The 20,292-nt window shown below is 44.6% G+C and overlaps 1 protein-coding gene across 1 annotated transcript in view; it reads left to right on the plus strand.

Annotated features, from left to right (window-relative positions):
• The first annotated feature begins 5,154 nt into the window (after window positions 1–5,154).
• The window catches only part of AGPS (alkylglycerone phosphate synthase), a 68,293-nt gene continuing 53,155 nt past the window's right edge, over window positions 5,155–20,292 (plus strand). Inside the window, exon 1 of the mRNA XM_083409258.1 lies at window positions 5,155–5,216. Within this exon, the coding sequence (XP_083265384.1) occupies window positions 5,170–5,216 (47 nt within the window). The 5' untranslated portion in view covers window positions 5,155–5,169. The remainder of the gene's footprint in view (window positions 5,217–20,292) is intronic.

A 20,292-nucleotide genomic window follows, 5' to 3' on the forward strand; every position in this document is an offset into this window, starting at 1 on the left:
CCGCCTGAAGCCTTTGGAGCGCAGCGGGAACTCGCGCTGCGCTCCGAAGGCTTCGGGTTCCTTTTGCTGAAGCCGGGAGAGCAAGACTCTCCTGGCTTCAGCAGAGAGGGGGAGCTGCGCAGCGCTCCTTCAGCGAAACGGGAGGAGGAATGGAAGGGGCTCCGTTTCTCCTGCCGCTTCGCTGAAGGGGCGCTGAGCAGAGAAGGGGAGATTTTTTTCTTCTTGTTCTCCCCCTCTAAAACAAGGTGCATCCTATGGTCGGGTTCGTCCTATAGAGTGAAAAATACGGTAAATGAAACTGCACTAGCAGCCCTGTGACCCAACGTAAGTGTCAAACATATGCTATGGAGAAAGTAAAATAATAATAATAATAGCAATGAAAATATTTAAGAAAAACGCCTCAGTACTTTGATGTTCTTCTTCTTTACCATTAATGATCAGCCACTGGTTTGCATCATGAGAGTTCATGTCTGTCCTGAATTTATGGAGCCCCATAATCGTAGGTGCACTCATTATCCATACATTTCTCAGCCCAGCAAACTACGTATTGGCCTCACCAAGGATGATCCCTGGGTCATTCTCCAATATATTACATATAATATATTGTGTCTGTGAGGGCGAGTGATAATTTTGAATGACCCTTCACATTTACAAAGGGAGGGAGGAAACTCTGCATGTAGTTTACCAGGGAGCAAGATTTAACTCAACCCTTAACACATCTTATGCAGAATGGCTTTTATATGTTGGTGCATTAAAAAATATACATACTGCACTTGCATGCTGCATTTTTGAAGTGGCTTAGTCTACAATTCTACCACCTTGTGCTTCTGTTGGAAGTGCCAAGGTGTGACTCGGCTGATGTATCTGCATGAGAAAGGGTAGATAGTGAGAGGAACCTCCAAGCTTCCTAGATTGTCCTCCTTGCCTTGATCTGTGTTGAACTTCTTTCAGCCATGCTCTTAGGCAGTGCTGGATTACCCAATAGGCAGACTTGGCATATGCTTAGGGCACTAGCAAAATAGGAGTGCAAAAAACTGAGAATTCTTTTTTTGAAAGGAATTTACTTTTGACTTTTTTAAAAGCATTGAATAAGTCAACATGGGGAAAAATAAAACCTTATTAGACTTACTTGCCTTCCACTACACACTCTTGCCCCTTTCTGTTCTGTTCTCTTTTTGTTATTTATTTTGAATTTCATTGGAAGGGTACCATAATCTTTCCAGTGCTCAGGGCCTCTAAAGCAGCCCTTTTCAACCTGTGATTGGACTACAACTCCCATCACCCCTAGCTAGCAAGGCCACTTCTTCAGTGGCAGGGTGGGGTGGGGTTTTCCTCAGAAACCCATTTCTCCGATGGGTGATCTCCTACCCTTCTGAGAAAAACCCCACCCCACCCTGCCAATATATATAAGGGTCTGGTGACTTCTGTTTCAGTGTATCTGAAGAAGTGTGCAAGCATACAAAAGCTTATACCCAGAAAAAACTTAGTTGGTCTCTAAGGTGCTACTGGACAATTTTTTTATTTTTTTTATTTTGACTGCATCAGACCAACACGGCTACCTACCGGTACCTGAATGTTGGATTATTATTTGTTGATGTTTAGTTTTGCTGTTGAGTATTGGATCCTAATGGATTGTTGAGTATTGCTTTGTTTGATGTAGGTTCTTTATGTTAGAATTATTGTGGCTTTTTATATAGGATCTGATCGCTACTATCAATGTTTGAAGTTTTATTATTATTCTAATGTGTGTTGGAAGCCACCCAGAGTGGTTGAGGCAACCCAGCCAGATGGGTGGGGTATAAATATAAATTATTATTATTTGATTTCCCCACCCTTGTTCCTGATGTAGATCTTCACTCACCCCAAGTTCTCGATGTAGATCTTTATTCCCTCCTTGTTCCTGATGTAGATCTTCACTGAATCCTCCTTCTCTGGCTGGGAAAGTGCCATTGTGTGCTACAAAAAATGCCTTTCCGTGTCCTTCCCTTCTTGCTCCCATGTCATGGCCACTGCTGTTGTGCAACTGGCCTTCCCTTTTGCTCCCCTAACCTAATCTTTACTTCATGCAAAATCCTCCTATGGGGCTTTGCAATGACATTCTTATAGCTCTTTCTCTCTCTCTGTCTCTCTCTGTGTGTTAGTCTACGTACAGTGGTGCCTCGCAAGACGAAAATAATCCGTTCCGCGAGTCTCTTCGTCTAGCGGTTTTTTCGTCTTGCGAAGCAACCCGATTAGCGGATTAGCACTATTAGCGGTTTAGCGGCTATTAGCGGCTATTAAAGGCTTAAGGGATTAGCGGATTAGCTGCTAAAAGGCTATTAGCAGTTTAGTGCCTTAGAAAAAGGGGGTGGGGAGCGGAAAAAAATCGCAGCAACTCGCAAGACATTTTCGTCTTGCAAAGCAAGCCCATAGGAAATTCGTTTTGCGAAGCACCTCCAAAACGGAAAACCCTTTCGTCTAGCGGGTTTTCCGTCTTGCGAGGCATTCGTCTTGCGGGGCACCACTGTAATTGTACAGGGAAGAGTCTCTGATCTAAAATCTTACTAAAAGTTTATTTTATATTTTAAAATTTAAGTGTGGAGAACCAGAGGGAGACTGGGCTACAACCAAAGCCCATTTCACTTACAACCACAGTCTGCAATGCATTGTATCTAAACAAGCCCTCTCTTTTAGGAAAACAAGAATGAAATTTCCCCTGGGGAGGGGGAAGTACCAAAGAAATTAGTTTTTAAAATTCAAATTAGTGCTGTTTTGTAAACAAAGCTGTCTTTCCTATTAGTATTCCCATCTGTGGGGCTATAAACTGTTAGCAAGCAAGCTTCTGCTTATATTTTATTGTCTTGTTATCAGAATTAAGTTGGCCTTCTGAATACATTTAAAATGAAAGCACTGTGATTGTTCTCCCCCTCCCTTGGAAAACTATTGGATGAGAAATGCTAATTACTGTTCTTAACAAGCTGAAATATCTATAAAACTTTTTGGTCTACATTTGCTTTTCCGCAACCTTCCAGGGGCCACATAAAAAGGTGGGTGAGGACAGAGACTAAAGAGGGCAGAGCAATTCTCCCACACAGTGGCGTAGTGTTGGGGGGCGGGGCAAAGTGGCGGTTGCTCCGGATGCAAAATTGTTAGGGGGCACAAAATTTCAACCCCCAGTGCTGCCTTGATACAGCTGCCTGCTTCTGTCACTGGGCTACATTGAAAGCAGCTTCTCCATGCGAACCAGGAAGTGACGTCTCCAGACGATGGAATAACTCATATAATAATAATGTTATTATTTACGCTTTGCCCATCTGGCTGGGCTGCCCCAGCCACTCATGTTTTCTTATCTCTGCAGCTGTGATCTTCTGGGTGACATGGACGCCATTAGGCAGTTGAATGTACATGCACATTCCCCCTTCCTCTGTGCGGCCGCGGGGCACAGGCAACCCACGCCAAAGCTCCCACAGTGCAGAAAGCACTTGCCTAAATTAATGGGCAGCTTCATTTCTTGTTGCTTGCAATCTGAGCATGATGATATCTTTGCAACATTAAAGCATATAATCTTTTAGCATATGCGGAAGTGTTAACTTCATTTCAGACTTGGAAGACTATACTTTTCAAAGCCACTAACAGTTGAGAAAGAAGTTTAAGAGCCAATATCTAAAACTGAACTAGGGTACTTTGCTGTATTACCTATTAGTACTGTTGCAAGCCGCCCTAATCTCCACTGAGCAGTGCACAAGATTCCAGGGGTCTTGGCCTTCAACCAGGGTCTATGTCTCTTTGGGGAGAAATAAGGTGTGGCAGAATCTGCAGCATCTTTGAAATATGATTTATGAGCATAAATGTGCAATCTGGGTGTAGATGAAGGGAGTGCACAGTTGCAGCTTTCTTATCGCAGGAGCATCTTGTCCTCTGCAAACCAGCATTGCGCTCTGAGACATCCTACATACCATGTATTTGTTCTTCATTTTTGCCTCCACAGCAGCCCATGGAATTCTGCCCCACTCCTTCCCAGCAAACATTTAAGGTTTCAAAAAAGACAAATTTTCCCATGACGTTATGTCTTCATCATCTTGGCAACTTGCCAATTCTCCTGTCCCTGCCAACTCCTGCGGGGACAGTTGTTTTGCATTGCCAATGGCCCATAATGGCTCAATATTTGGTTCCCCATCCACTGTAGATGATGCCCTGATGGATCAAATCTGTCTGCAACGGCATCTCCTTGCCAAGCCAGACCTCATGCTGCAGAAAGCCATTGAGGAGGCCATGGCCTCAGAAGCTGCTGAACTCTCTGCCCAGGAAATCCGCATGGCCAGTAGCCCGCGTCTTGCTAGGGAACCATTCCCGTGCCAAGTGTCGGTTCAGAGATGCCATCTGTCGGTGATGTTCCAGGAGGTGCCACATCGCTAAGGTCTGTCGCTAAGGCTCCGTCCAACACCCCCCCCTCGCTATATTGCAAGTCCAAGTCTTTCCCCGGTCCGCCAAGGGAAGCTGCTTCGCCCTCACCAACTGCCACTGCTCGTCTGGAACCATGATTGGCCAAACTGACTCGCCTACGCATCACAAGCTACATGTCACCGTACTCATCGAAGGAGCTCTGTGTGACATGGAGATTGACACCAGGTCTGCCTTGTCTGCACCGGCATCAACTGCATCTCTGACGCAGAGGGTGATGGCCTAATCAAAGACTTTGCTGTATGTAATGGAACCACTATGATTGTAACTAATGCCTTATCTCAGTGGGGAGGGGTGTTATGTATTGAAGTTCTCACCCTGGCCACTAGGAGTATCATGTATATAGTTTTCACTCAGGTCCACGTCAGTTACTTTAGGCGGGAAACCCTGGGTTGTTGTTGCTACAATGTTGACAGCCGGCTGCCTATAAAAGCAGGCCGGCTGACCTGTTTGCTGTTCTGTTCAGTTCTGTTCTGGCCTGTGAATAAACAAGAACTGTTTGAAGAATCACTGTGTCATCTGATATGTTCACCCACAACTTAACAGTTTGTTTGTCTTACCTTGTGTGCCTTTACCGTATGTGATGTCACAAAACACTCTTGTCTGTCATATGCTAATTTCTCATTGTGATGAAGCAGATCGTTTCCCCCATTCAGAGCCCCTCCAAACTGATGGTTTTTTTTGTTTCAGGATTTCAGCAGGAAGCAACAGGACATGCTGTAATGGGAAATGAAGCACGATGTCCACCCACCCCAAAACCTTTGTGGATGGAAACAGTAGGTAGAGCATGAGACTCTTCATCTCAGGGTTGTGGGTTTGAGCTCCACACTGGGCAAAGAGGAGGCTGGACTAGATGAGCCTTTGTGATTCTATATATTGAACTGTCTGGCTGGACTGAGAACTGGGGATGAAGCATAAGGTTGGGTCTTGCCAGTGTGGTGTAGTGGTTAAGAGCGGTAGTCTCGTAATCTGGGGAACCGGGTTCGCGTCTTCACTCTTCCACATGCAGCTGCTGGGTGACCTTGGGCCAGTCACACTTCTCTGAAGTCTCTCAGCCCCACTCTCCTCACAGAGTGTTTGTTGTAGGGGAGGAAGGGAAAGGAGAATGTTAGCCGCTTTGAGACTCCTTCGGGTAGTGATAAAGCGGGATATCAAATCCAAACTCCTCCTCCTCCTCTACAATTCTGTGACTCTATTAGAAAAAGAAAACATCATGAACACAAATCATAATGAATGCACAATAAAAATGATGTCTGGAAGCGCCCTCAGGTGGTTTTTGTATATTGCAGAATTCCCCCAACCCCTACACACACACACACACAACTCTTCTATCTTGGAATTAACATGCATAAATCACAGCAAGGATATATCTGCACCGGGAAGTCACTTCCAGTTTTCATTATGTGGAAAACAGCCTTTAGGTTGGAAACATTATGATGCAGTTAATGGACAATGGCCTTGCAAACCTTTTGAATGTTCCTTTTTCAGAGCTGTAATGGCTTTTCCCCAGTAGCATCTGAAGCCTGGTACAGCCTTCCTCTATCTATTCATTTATTTTCAAGTGTTCTGCCTGTGTTTCTGATACTGCAGTGCCCAGCAGACAAAAGGAGCTGTCTTCCCCTTTTCTCTGCAGCCCGCAAAAGCAATAGTACTGCTGTCCAATGTCAGGGCTTCTGTTTTAACCCTTCCCCCTATCAACACACAAGGGAGCCATAGCGCTACATAACAAGGCACTGTAAATTAGCTTGCAAGTAAAATGATGGGATTGTCAGAGATGATGACCCACATTTTGATGAGCTATGCAGTTTGCCCATTTGTGATCTGCATCCACCGTGCCTTTTATTCTGCAGTCCTGCGTACATTTTAAGTAAGTCCAACGAAAGCAGTGAGTGTTATTTCTGAATAAACAGGCAGAGGAGTGTGCTAGAAGGCATTGACCATCCCTTTTTAGGGCCCCTGGGGTGTGGAACCTGTTGCATCTCCTGATCTTGGTTACAGCTCCCATCTTCTTTGATCACTGTCCATGGTGGTAGAGCTATTGGGAGTTAAGAGTCCAACAACATCTGGAGGATGGAAGTTTATCCACCCCTGGACCAGGGCTACCATAAATCTTGTTGCATTCGTCAGAAAGGAGCTACCGTTGTCTAAGAAGTGGGATTGGTTCATGCAAAATGTGATCCCAATAAGGAGAATGAGAAACTTTCTTCTTGGAATAATAGGTTGGAATTGCCCAAGAAAGATGTTAGTTTGTTTTTGTACGCCACAACTGCTGCTAGAACTTTACTGGCCTAAAATTGGAAATCACAAGAAGTACCAACAGTGGAGGAATGGCAGATGGTGGATTTTTCGGAGCTAGCCAACCTGACCGGAAGAGTCCGTGACCAGAAGGAGGAGGAGTACCAGGAGGATTGGAAGAAATTTAAAGACTATTTAGCTAAATATGCTAAGATAATTTAAATAGAAATACTTGCAAGTACCAGATTGGCCTAGGATTTAAATAAGTGATGTTACAGAATAATATGTTTAAAGTAAAAATTAAAAGAAAGAAAGATGTTAATCGATTAAGTAAATTACACGTGAAAATAGTTTTGGAAAACTGTTACAATGATACACATTGAAATTCAGCCTGGGGGAGTCGAGGAAGTCACCCAACAATGTAATGAAAAATGGAATTATTATACTTAAGATTTATGTTTGTTTGTTTGTTTGTTTGTATGGAAAATCAATAAAAAAATTGGAGAGAAAAAAGGAGAATGAGAAACTTGCTTGCTCTGCTCTTCAGCTTTTAGTATCATCCTCCACAGTTGCTCAAAATACACTCAAAGCCCTTGTTAGATCATAGAATTGTAGAGTTGGAAGGGACCACAAGGGTCATCTAGTCCAACCCCCATGCAATGCAGGAATCTTTTTGCCCAACATGGGGCTCAAACCTGTGACCCTGAAATTAATAGCCTCATGCTCTACCAACTGAGTTATCCCACAGATGTTGCGTTACATTGCACAGTGGCACGCCTAAGTTACAGTGATCTGCTTGCACATAATAGTCGTATCACGGGTAGATCATCTTTCTGTGGAGATTTCAAAACGATTTGCTCCTAAGCACAAAGAATTGTTTTTAAAAACAAGTTCTGAAAATTAAGTCAGAACAATTTTACACACACACACGCACAAGGGCACTGGCATGCAGGTGATGGCTGGGCTGCTCAGTTCATCATTCATGACGTCTCTGGCATTTGCACAAACCCATTGCTTGTGACAACTGCCAAAGCAATGAAAACAGTATCTGGGGTAACAATGAATTGTTCAGAAAATAACCTGGGTGCAAACTTGTGTGAACTTAATGAATCTGAGAAAGTGGGATTTAAGTGTTATCTTCAGATATATATTTTGATGCAGTGCCAGATTCAACAAGGGTTGCGCACAAGGGTTTCCTCTAGTGCAAATGTGAGAGCAAGGTCGATGGTTCTATCTAGAAAGCTTAAAGGCTTGTGTTGACAAAATGCTAGCAAAATCTGCTATATGTTTTGAAAAGTGGTTTGTCCAGTCATCTATCCACCTGTTCGCAATAGGTTGAGACACCTCTTGAGACATCATTGCCAAACCTGGCCCTAGGGTTCAGAAGATGGGGGTGGCCATTTTCTGCAATGTTGGGGATTATGCTCATCCATAAATGTAAATCCATAAATCCATAAATGTAAAAGGGCAGAGTAGACAGATCCAAACCCAACACGCTAAAAAATATGGTCACAAAAAGAGGCCACAAACATAACTAATAAACCTGGCAGAATAAGGGACAAAAGAATGGGTAGATTAAAATGGTTTTGGCCAGCATTTAGAAACAGACAGGGATGGTGACAGCTGTGTCTCCCGGGTCAGAGCGTTCCACAAACAGGGAGCCACCACTGAGAAGGCCCATTCTTGTGTCACCAGCTGCAGCACTTCCCTCAGAGGAGGCATACAAAGTAGGGCCTCAGATGACAAATGCAAGGTCTGAGTTGGTTCATGTGGGGATAGGTGGTCTTTGAGGTAATCTGGTTCTGAGCTGCCATAAGGCTTTATAGATCATAAAGACTTTTTCGAAGGTAGGGGCTATAACTCAGTGGTAGACCACACACTTTGCCTGTAGGATGTGTAAGGTTCAACTCCTGGCATCTCCTCTCCCCTCCCCCCTTTCAAAAACCGGTAAGGTAACAGGTGATGTGCAATATGGCTGCTGCTACCAATCAGAGGACACAGTACTGAGATACAGTGGTACCTCGGGTTAAGTACTTAATTCGTTCTGGAGGTCCGTTCTTAACCTGAAACTGTTCTTAATCTGAAGCACCACTTTAGCTAATGGGGCCTCCCGCTGCCACCGCGCTGCCAGAGCATGATTTCTGTTCTCATCCTGAAGCAAAGTTCTTAACCTGAAGCACTATTTCTGGGTTAGCGGAGTCTGTAACCTGAAGCGTATGTAACCTGAAGCGTATGTAACCCAAGGTACCACTGTATATGGACAAATGTTTTGACTTGGTATAAGGTGACATCACTGGATAGTGTAATTATCGTCTTCTACCAATAGGTGACACTCAGTTATTCGTTTTGTAAGCCAAATAGGCTATGTGGTTGGTGTACACCAGGGGTCCTCAAACTTTTAAAACAGGGCCAGTTCACTGTCCCTCAGACACTGTTGGGGACCGGCGCAGCGCGGCGGGGTTCTGCAATGGCCAGGCGGGCTGGATTTAGGACCTTGACGGGCCATAGTTTGAGGACCCCTGCTCTACTGCCACAGCACTGCGGGGTGCCATACCCTCCAAGAATCACTGATCCAAGTCATGATACACAGTTGTCACTAAGTGACAGCAGAAGGAGAGCCAAAGATCTCCAAAAACCAGTTGAAGGAGAGCCAAAGACAAGGGGCCTGGTGAAAAAGCCTTGCTTGCTTCTCTCCTTTGCTGCCTTCCATCTGTTTCTGACTTAATCCAGCCACCCCACTGCGCTCTGCCTACTGCAAGCAGTCCCTGTCGCCATCATTGCATGCTGAAGGCAGCCTAGCATCACACAGACCCCAAGCACAGCCTCTGGACAATTTTGAATGTGCCTTTCTGAGAATCACAATCCTGTAATTTGGCCAGTTCCATTTGGTGAATCGAATCAGCAATTTCTCCCTCGGTCTCCTTTCTCCCTGCCCCGATGTGTCCTGGCCTTGGGCCTCCACCTCCCCCAGGCTCCGTGGTAAACAAGAGCCCCCTTGTTTCACCACCCCAGGTTTCCTGACTCCTTCGCTTCTCTGGGGGGGCCTTTCTCTCCATGGCACCGCGGGACAGTTTCTTCTCCAGCGAGGATGCCACCATCTTCCCCTCCTCCCCCAGAGCCACTGGCGCTGTCGCCACCATGCAGCCAGAATACACAAACACCGCAGTGCGCACGCACCGAAAGGACCAATCAGGCCACCATATTCCCCTCCTCCTCCTCGTCCCACCGCAAAGGCTCAGCTCCAATTTTGCCCACTGTGCCTGTTTTGCCTCGCGGTTTTTCCTCGTTTTATGCATGCGCAAGGGCACTAAAGCGCTGCCCAAGCTCAGTAACAACACGGTCGTGCCATCAGAAATATTTTTGACGTTCTCCTTGCCAGTACTTGTGCATTTTGGGTGGGCCGCGTTTAGGAGGCTGGCGGGCCGGATCCAGCCCGCGGACCATAGTTTGAGGACCCCTGTTGTACACTGTACAAATATCTCAACCCCCCCTGCCAAACCAAACCCTTTCATTTTGAAATAATCACCCTTATGTTTAAAATGAGATTGAAAACCAAAAATGGACTGGAGTTTTTCAAAGTGTACCCAAGAACAAATGAAATCCTAATAATAATGTATAGGGTCATTACTAGATAGGCATATGAATATTTAAATAGCGATGTAGAGGAGAGGAAGGAGTGTTTGATAAATATTTCCGTTCTCATTTGGAAAGAGGGAGAGTAATGCATTCATAATGCCATATAATGATGATTAACTACTTTGTGATCCAGGCGTAATTAGGGAGGGTACTTATTGGCGCCCGCTAAGAAACATTTTCAGTCGGTATATCTCGCACTGAAGAGTTCTCAGAAGAACTTCCCTAGGAAGGATCTGGTCTACTGACATTAATCATGCAGTATGGAAGAAATTAGCTAGCAGGATGGACCCAAGTAATTATGCTCCAATTAGCACTGTATTGATCCAAGGGCAATTAGTTGAATGACTCAGGCTGCAATCCTAAACACTCTTACAAGGGCGTAAACTTGTCCTCCTATAGGTGAAAAAAGTCAAAATTATGCAACTAAAATGCAGTGGATGGACTGGGAAGCTGGGTTAATTCTATCAGTTCCACTGAAAGGCCAGTTCCATCCAGCCTCCTCGATGGGATAACTCTGTTGCTAGAGCATGAGACTCTTGATCTCAGGCTTGTGGGTCTGAGCCCCACATTGGGAGAGGATTAATTGTCGTCTGGTAGCTACAATTCAGGCTGCCTCCTGGGAAGGAGTCATTATAGCAACACCAGCTCCGTCAGGTACCTTCTCCTTCAGCTGATTCCATTTGAGATGGTCATTGTAGGAACTGTTCTTTCAGAAGAACAGAAGCATAACCATCTGAACCCATCCCACTTACCATTCCCCTCTCCCCCTCTTTTCTTCCTAACAAAAAATAAATAAAAATAAATGCTTGATGAATTAAAAAAACCCTCTGTTCTATCCCGTTCCCCCTTTGTTTAAACCAATTCATGAACCAAGAACTTATACACTGAACACTAATAATAAACCATATGTTGTAGATATTATTCCACATTTATTAGGCTTTTTTGTGATAGACAAATGACATGAGAAAACTTGGTATACTTATTTGTATAAAATTATTCTTGTGTATAAAACCCAATAATAAGTTTTTTTTTAAAAAAACTGTTCTTTAAGGGTTGACACCCAGGTTTGCTTATCCCTCCTCCCCCCTCCCCCATTTGTGCCTTTTTTTTTTTGTAAAAGACATCTAATTGTTTGTATGTAAGCTGCTCTTTGAGACTTTGGGCTGAAGAGTGGGTAGAAATGCTTTTTTAAAATATTTGATTGAGTTGAACTACACGTACCTCTCTGTGTGCGTGTGGCAGTGGGGTAATGGACAATCAAAGACCCGGAACTATTTCTGTAGCAGTTCTATTTCATGCCCAGTCGGCATGAAGGGGGGGGGGCTTTTTTAGCCACTGCATTCTCCAAAGCTAGACTTTTAGGAAAACGCAAGGTGCTTCAATAGAGGATTGTGCAAGTTTTGTGTACTGTGGAACTTTGTAGAGAACACAGCGCAAGTCACTCGGAATGGAAGCAATGGAGCGCTCTAAATCATTGGCCCATGGATGCACACGGAAAATACCGTAACAGATCTAGCTGATGGGCAACGTGTGGAGATTTGCAGTGATTGTTGCAATGGATCCCTAATTAGAAGTATTGTGCAATTGTAAGACAGTTGTATAATCTAAGGATGTATAATTATATGTTTGTTGTATAATCTAAATTGTATAATCTAAGAAGGGGCATGACTTTCATGAAAGGGCCCCTCACTTCTGAACTTGCCACTACACTAATGATGTGTGGGTGTGTTAATGTAGATGGCCACACAAGGGAGGGTATACACAAGCCTATTGCGGGAGGCCCAGATTTAAGAAAAGGTTACAGTCTGGCACACTCCATGCGTAGGATGGGCCTTAATTTCCTTGGGAAAGCAACTTCATACATTATAGCACCTGAAGCGACCAACTGCTGAAGGGACTTTTGTTGAGGTGAACAAGTGTAATAACTTACCTGAACCAGCTCGGGGCAACAGACAGAAAGGCAAGCTATTCTTCCCTTACTGATACCTTATTGAGTAGCTGCCTGTAGATTGTCCTCTCTCAGGCTTTACTTCCTTCCTGCTTCTTCTCCAAGGCCCCCTCCAGACAGCACTTTTATTGTGAGTGCATATAATAACAAAGAGCTTGACTTCAATGTTCATTTCTAAGGGCTTCGTTCTGGACCATCTGTTCCTCTTCCTCCTTGCAAGTGATATAAAAAATTGGGGTTTCGCTTTTGCTGCCCAACTCCCCATGGGACTAAGTCCACGATCGGTCAGAGAAGAATGGATGGAGGCAGGATGCAGTGGGAAGCAAGGCAGATATTTATTTTTTCTGTTGCAGCAGAGTCCCATCCCCTCCATCCAAGGAGAGAGAGACCCTGAACAAAAGTGTGCAGGAACCTTTTAAAGACTTTTGACATTGCTCAACCCCCTTAGCCAAAGACCACCTCAAATTCATCATACACACATCATAGGAGGCAGTCTACAGCAGAAATCGTGCCTGCCAGTATACCTGATAATGGTTGCCGATTGCATTACCTGGGCAGTCTGGCCATTCTTTCGTGATGGTTAATACTTTAGTTCCTGAATCCAGTGTTGGGATACTGCCAGGGAGACAAAGTCCATCTCGACTCCACGTTGTCTCCGGACGTCCATTGATCTCCCGTAGACACGCAGTATCAGCAATTAGCGACACGAGCTCTAGAAATAGCTTGCCACATTCCAGAACCAATGCATGCTCTATCAGCACACAGCGGAAGATGCACCCAGGAGAGCATGATTTACAAGTTTATTCAGCGTTGACCAGAACAAAGAAAAACATGACTGCCTGCTTCAGATGTCTGTGGCAGAGAGCGAGAAACGAAAGTAAAGACACAACATAAACATCCTGTGAAAACAGGAAATGCGCAGACTCTGTAACTCACAAAGCCTGCTCCCTTTTAAGGTGGTACGGAAATATTCTAACATCCAGGTCACAGGCTCACCCTAAAGGTAAAGGTAAAGGGACCCCTGTCCATTAGGTCCAGTTGTGACCGACTCTGGGGTTGCGGCGCTCATCTCGCTTTATTGGCCGAGGGAGCCGGCGTACAGCTTCCGGGTGATGTGGCCAGCATGACTAAGCCGCTTCTGGCGAACCAGAGCAGTGCACGGAAATGCCGTTTACCTTCCCACCAGAGCGGTACCTATTTATCTACTTGCACTTTGACGTGCTTTTGAACTGCTAGGTTGGCAGGGGCAGGAACCAAGTCACGGGGATTCAAACCTTCTGATCAGCAAGTCCTAGGCTCTGTGGTTTAACCCACAGCACCCTACTAATACACAAATACGCCCTTAAGACAGGATTTGTAGGCGAAAAGATAATGGGAAGGTTTTCCCCATTTGCCTTCCTTACCACAGAGGAATATTTGAGGTCATTGGGAGAGTTGCTCTCCTGTACTAATTTCAGACACATGGTTTACAGTATATTTAGATATGTCAGCATTTATTAATATTTATTCTATATTTGAGACCTTAGAATTCTTAAAAGACAATATGTTCTTCTATTCTCCAGTATTATTGACTGCACTCCTGCCATTCCATTGTTTCCGTCACTGCTGACTGCCTTCACTGTTTTGTTTTTAAAAAACCAGCGGAAGTTTGTTGCATTGGGATTCCATGGGAGCCTACGCTCCCTATACAATTCTGCTTCAGTGTAAATGGGTTGTCCTTTTGAGGAAGGAAAAACAGACACAAATAAACCAAGTGGAGTTTCCAGAGGCATCCTGGCTTTTAGAGATGGACAGAAAGAAAGAGAGAGATTGTGTGAGAGGGCAAGGGTTGCAGTCAGGAATGGGGCCACCGACTTAACTGCTGCTGCCTTCTTTCTTTTATGACCAAAACAGTTTGAGGAAGACTCTGCTGTGTTTTCCTGAGCAGCAACAGCCAGGCTAGAAACCTGAGAAGAAGCTTATCTCAGAAAGGCTGAGGATGGATGACCAAAGGAGAACAAACGAACGCTATTTTGTGATTTATGGCAGCAGTATTTCTCACATGGCCTTTGAAGGCCAAAGGCAACCCCTTTGAATTGTATATGAGGAGTGACTATCTTGAAATCATTAAAATTAATACTGTGAAATGTTATTGGAAACATCTAATGGTGCAATGGCTTGATATAATCTGTTTTTGTGATGAAATTAGGTGTTCCTTCAGGTTGCTGTAGATTGGAATCAATGCTCCAGTTTCATTAATACCAGTGAAACTAGGTTGGTTACCCAGAGCTATTTGCTTGAGACATGATTCTTTAGCACACATGCGCTCTTCTTGAATTAGATGTGACTTGAGTGACTAGGTCAGCTTGTGGCTTATGATAGGTGGGTGGAAGATCCCGTTTTTGAACCAGGATTTGATGCCTTTGGTTCCTCCCTACACATTGTGTCTCACTCGCTGGATCATCACCTTGTCGTGGTGAGTGGGCTTGCACGTTCCTATGACCCTTGTGAGCAAAGCCATAAGGAATCTCGTACTCCCAGGCAATAAGGTCAAAGGGGTGGAGCTAGACAAAGAATGATCAATAAGTCCTCAGCGGCAGAACAGGCAGATGATAACAAGCGGTATGTTACAATGGATGTGAAGGCAGATGAAGGCTGCAACAGATAAGAATCTACCGGTCCTCGTGACTTCTCATGCCATCGGAACAGAGCCCTACTGCGAAGACTCTGTGTTGGTCAGCGTGCACTGATCTACACACATAAAACAAATTCACGCACAGGCATCTTCCAAAAACCCATCCCAAACCCAAACCCCAAAAGTCCCATGGTGATCAACAAATGACAATGGGGGCAGGATCGTGAAATCTGGAAGCCCCTAGTCATGAACCGGCACATGGGCAGCGGATACAGATTCAGTTGTTCTGACTCAAGGAACGAGGCAGTTGAGCAGCTTGGCAGCTGTATCCAGCTGATACAGCTGAGCAGCCCTTTTTAGGATCCACTCTGCTAACTCTGAAAAGGGGAGGGGCTAGAAAAGGTGCCCTAAACATAGTCTGCCTCCCTTTTTCCCTGACTGGATTACCGCGCTCAGCGGGGTCACCACCCAGTGGTCGTAAAAGACAACTGAACTTATGGAACACGGAATATACGGACTTTGTCAGATAGCGAGTGTCCTGAATGCAGAATTGCCATCATTGCAAGAGAGCTGTGACGTTTTAACAGCGATATTGCTACGCTTCAAGAGACTCAAAGAGCAGGTGAGGGACAACGGATAGAAGAAAAAGGAGGCTACACATTCTTTTGGAAGGTCAAAGCACACCAGTGCAAGTAGATAAATAGGTACTGCCATGGCAGGAAGGTAAACGACGTTTCCGTACGCTCTGGTTTACGTCACAGTGTTCCGTTGCACCAGAAGTGGCTTAGTCATGCTGGCCACATGACCTGAAAAGCTGTCTGTGGACAAACGCCAGCTCCCTTGGCCTGAAAGCGAGATGAGCACCACAACCCCATAGTTGCCTTTGACAGGACTTAACTGTCCAAGTATCCTTTTCCTTTTGCCTTTTTTACCTTTTACATTGTGTTCCAGTGAAAGCATGTCGTTGGTGATCCAGATTGTTAATCTCTGTTCCTCTCAAAATATTACTATGTAGCCTTCTCTAAATTAGAAGTGTGAGAGAACAGCTTTTATAGAAATACGGGGTGGAGACCTATTCCACAGAATCCAAAGACCTATTCCACAGAATCCAGAATGCTAAAATGTTCCAAAGCAGTAGCATCCACCCCCAAAATTCAGGTTCTGTGTATCAAAAATATCTCTAGATTTTCCTCTTTACATGCATGGGAACACAATCCATTACATAGAGAAAGCATTAAAGCCCAGATTCCTTGCATCACAACATTTCTTCACACCTCACAACCCCTAGCAAAGTTTGACTTACCATTTTTCAGCCTCCGGAAAGGAAAAACCATACATAAACTTGCACGGGCACACACAAAGGTATAATTTTTGCTGTGTAGTCGCAAATATATTTTCCTGGCTTAACTTGGAACTGTTATCTTCAAGGTTGGAATAAACCATTAAAGCTTCTTTATTATACTAACAGCTTAGGTTTTTAAAATAAAACATTTCAAAATGGAAGGACAGAACATGGTAAGGGAAAAATACAGTGATGCATAGCTCACTTGGTAGAGCATAAAACTCTTAATCTCAGGGTTGTGGGTTTGAGCCCCATGTTGGGCAAAAGCTTCCTGCATTGCAAGGGGTTGGACTAGATGGTCCTTGTGGTCCTTTCCAATTCTATGATTCTTTAAAATCATTATACGTAATAAGTAACAAATAAGCGTAAACAAGCATTGACTTACTAGGTTGTAAAATACAGAAGTTTGTCTTTCATGCTTTTGCTTTATTAGGGTTGTCTACTTACTAGAATCATTTTTAGATACAGTGGTACCCCGCAAGACGAATGCCTCGCAAGACGGAAAACCCGCTAGATGAAAGGGTTTTCCGTTTTTCTATGCGCTTCGCAGGACGAATTTCCCTATGGGCTTGCTTCGCAGGACGAAAATGTCTTGCGAGTCTTGAGATTTTTTTTTGCTCCCCACCCCCTTTTTCTAAGCCGCTAAACCGCTAATAGCCTTTTAGCAGCTAATCCGCTAATCCCTTAAACCTTTAACAGCCGCTAATAGCCGCTAAACCACTAATAGCGATAATCCGCTAATCCGCTAATAGGGTTGCTTCGCAAGACGAAAAAACCGCTAGATGAAGAGACTCGCGGAACGAATTAATTTCGTCTTGCGAGGCACCACTGTAATACTGTTTCATCGTGACCCCACCCTTGAGCCAAGATTTTATGGCCTTTGCGTCCTCACTACATCCAGTGAAAACAAATGTTGTTGGTGACCTAGATTGCTGATTTCTGTTCTTCTCAAAATGTTCCCCAAGGCGAAAGGTGAAGTTGGCGAACAAACTTAGTGTCAGGGAACTGCCATCAGTGCCTGAGGGAGAGAGCAAAAGCCAGATGGATTATAGAGAGCCTCCAGGGATCGGAAGAAGCAGCTCATCTTCTGGGGAAGAGAATAAACGCAGCCCAGTGAAGAGGAGGTGTAGGAGTCGGAAGTGGCGAGTCGGTCCCAGGACTCCTTGCCTGGGAGAAGCGAGGAGGGAAGGGGTCCTCCGCTGCCCACGCCCTCGTTGCGCAGAAGGCATTCGCGCAGAGAGGTGTAACAGGAACCCCCCCCCCATCATTCAGTTTGTACAGACTTCACACACACTCACACACTACATACGCTACACTTCTGTTATAAATTCATAGAAAATCAACCATACATCAGATTTGCACTGTTCCACTTTTATTTTACTCCATGAAGGAAGGACTACAAAATGGGGAAGGTTTGATACAGGCCACCATAATCCCTTGAGCATAGCAGCACATCCACAGGAGCCCTGCCCAGTTGCTATGCCAACCCTGATGGTCCTAGACAAAAGACCATCAACTACACTACAGACTGCATACACGAGTGGATTCAACACGGACTATAACAAAAGAACAGTGATTGGATTTCCCCTCAGGGGGCAGGAAACTACCGACTACCTTTGTCTTCAGAAAATGACTCATGGGAGGGGGGAAAGAGGGGAACAAGCCAGGTGACAGGACACTCAGGTTACCACCACAACTCCTCCCTCAACCCCTCCTTTCTGTAATGTATGCATGATGTTTCTGGGGGTGGGCTTGACCTAGAGGAGGGGAATTTCAAAAGTTTTTATAAGGTCTTGCACACCATTTTCTGTGTCTTTCCTCTCTCCTGTGAGTGAGGGGAACACCCTGCTGCAGCAGTACAATAAAGGCCAAGCCTACAGGCTGCTGATTTGCTCCAATTTACTCTGGTTGGTGTCTTTACTTTTTGTCCAAGGGAGCCCTCGGATTTTTCCGGTAACAGAGGGCAGGCGCAGACTGGGCGTAAAGGAGCTTCTCTGTTGGGGGAAGTTTAAGAAACGCCCACTCACGGATTCTGCCAGCGACTGAGTCAGCCACGGGTGAGTGGGGCTCCGGACAGATAAAGTTTACTCTGGCAGCCCAGCCAGGTATTCGCAGCCAGCCAGGGAGATATTTGCCTGCTTGCTCACGAGCAACCCCTTGGAAACATAACACTTAGATTATAACTTATTAGAATTCAGGATGGATTCCTGGTAGCATTCTGAACTCTTATTTGCAACATCATATTTCAAAAAGGACACTTCTGCTTTGAAACTCTGATAAACATTTTTTTTAAAAAAAACAAGAGGCTTCTAATAGCTTTGTGAGAAGTTTATATTTTGAGGAAATCGGCAGAAGACCAATGAATTCAAGACAACAAAAGAAAATCCCCAAGTAAATAAATAAGTGAAAGGCTTGAGAGAATGGATAGCCCTGGAGTCCTTTTTAGAAAAAGTTAATAAACTAACAGTGAAATCCAACTACACGTACTCAGAAATATATCCTACTGGTAAATACTGATGAGTGAAGGATTGCAGCCTACATAACCAGCCAACCATTATGAGACCAAGTAGTTATTCAAGGTAGTATGTGTCTGTCTGGATGAAAATACAAGCTTTATCTTCATCCCAAGGTGTTGGCTGTACAATTTCTTGCAATCCTCATTCAAACGAACTCTCCGCCTAATTTCACCATAAGGATTATATTTACATCAAGTCATTGCATCACCATGTAAATACAGTTTGTGGGTATTGTGTATTGTACTTTCATGTCCATTCTGACAATCCTTCTGTGGGTTTAAGAATGTTTTCATTCAGGGAGAGGGCAATGGTTTTAATTAAGGATTACTACATGAAAATTTCATAACACTTTGTTTAGCAAGGTAGTTAGAAGTGGAAATGAAATCTTTTAATAATAATTGTGTGTGTGTGCACGCGCTTTAATTTCTCAAGAGAGCTAGGCACACAGGTCGAACCAGAGCAAACAACGAGGGTGATACAGGCACAGCAATCCAAACTAAATCAATCCAGTATGCTTAGTGGCTGCCAACAATATTGTTGTTGTTTAGTCGTTTAGTCGTGTCTGACTCTTCGTGACCCCATGGACCAGAGCACGCCAGGCACTCCTGTCTTCCACTGCCTCCCGCAGTTTGGTCAAATTCATGCTGGTAGCTTCGAGAACACTGTCCAACCATCTCGTCCACTTTCGTCCCCTTCTCCTTGTGCCCTCCATCTTTCCCAACATCAGGGTCTTTTCCAGGGAATCTTCTCTTCTCAAGAGGTGGCCAAAGTATTGGAGCCTCAGCTTCAGGATCTGTCCTTTCAGTGAGCACTCAGGGCTGATTTCCTTCAGAATGGAGAGGTTTGATCTTCTTGCAGTCCATGGGACTCTCAAGAGTCTCCTCCAGCACCATAATTCAAAAGCATCAATTCTTTGGCGATCAGCCTTCTTTATGGTCCAGCTTTCACTTCCATACATCACTACTGGGAAAACCATAGCTTACAATACGCTGGATCCAAACCCAGCTCAGTGTTGACTGATACTGACAACAGCCAGCAGAAAGTGCCTGAGCTCAGCGGAGGACCAAATATTTGCAGCATCTCTAATGCCACCGGACACATTGCCCACCAACTGCTTCACCCCAACCCCCACATCTCACGAGTTGTGCCAACACCAACAATTGATCTAGTCTTTCTGCCAACACTACTGCTACTTGAGGGGGCACTCTCAGCATCAGGTGGTGGTCTGCCGCCCTCCACCAAGGGTACCGTCTTCTCCACTCTCTCTAAATAAATAAATATATACATCCCAAATTGATAACAAATCCAATCCAATCCAATCACAATACAAACAGATAAGACCAAATTACATTTCAAATTAAAGAACATTTAAGAGGGGCTTCCCACATTCTGGATGTCTGGAGAAATTGTCTCACACATTTCCCCCCCCCCTCGCTTTCTTCGCTGTTGTTATGCCCGTTTCCAAATTCCGATCTTAACCTCTCAAAATATCTTCAGTCGCCGGTGCATATATCCTCTCATATTAAAGAAATCATTATGTCCATTCGCCTGCCGGAACACA

This window comes from Podarcis tiliguerta (assembly GCF_965153285.1).
Source record: "Podarcis tiliguerta genome assembly, chromosome: 1".
In the NCBI taxonomy this organism is placed as follows: Eukaryota; Metazoa; Chordata; class Lepidosauria; order Squamata; family Lacertidae; genus Podarcis; species Podarcis tiliguerta.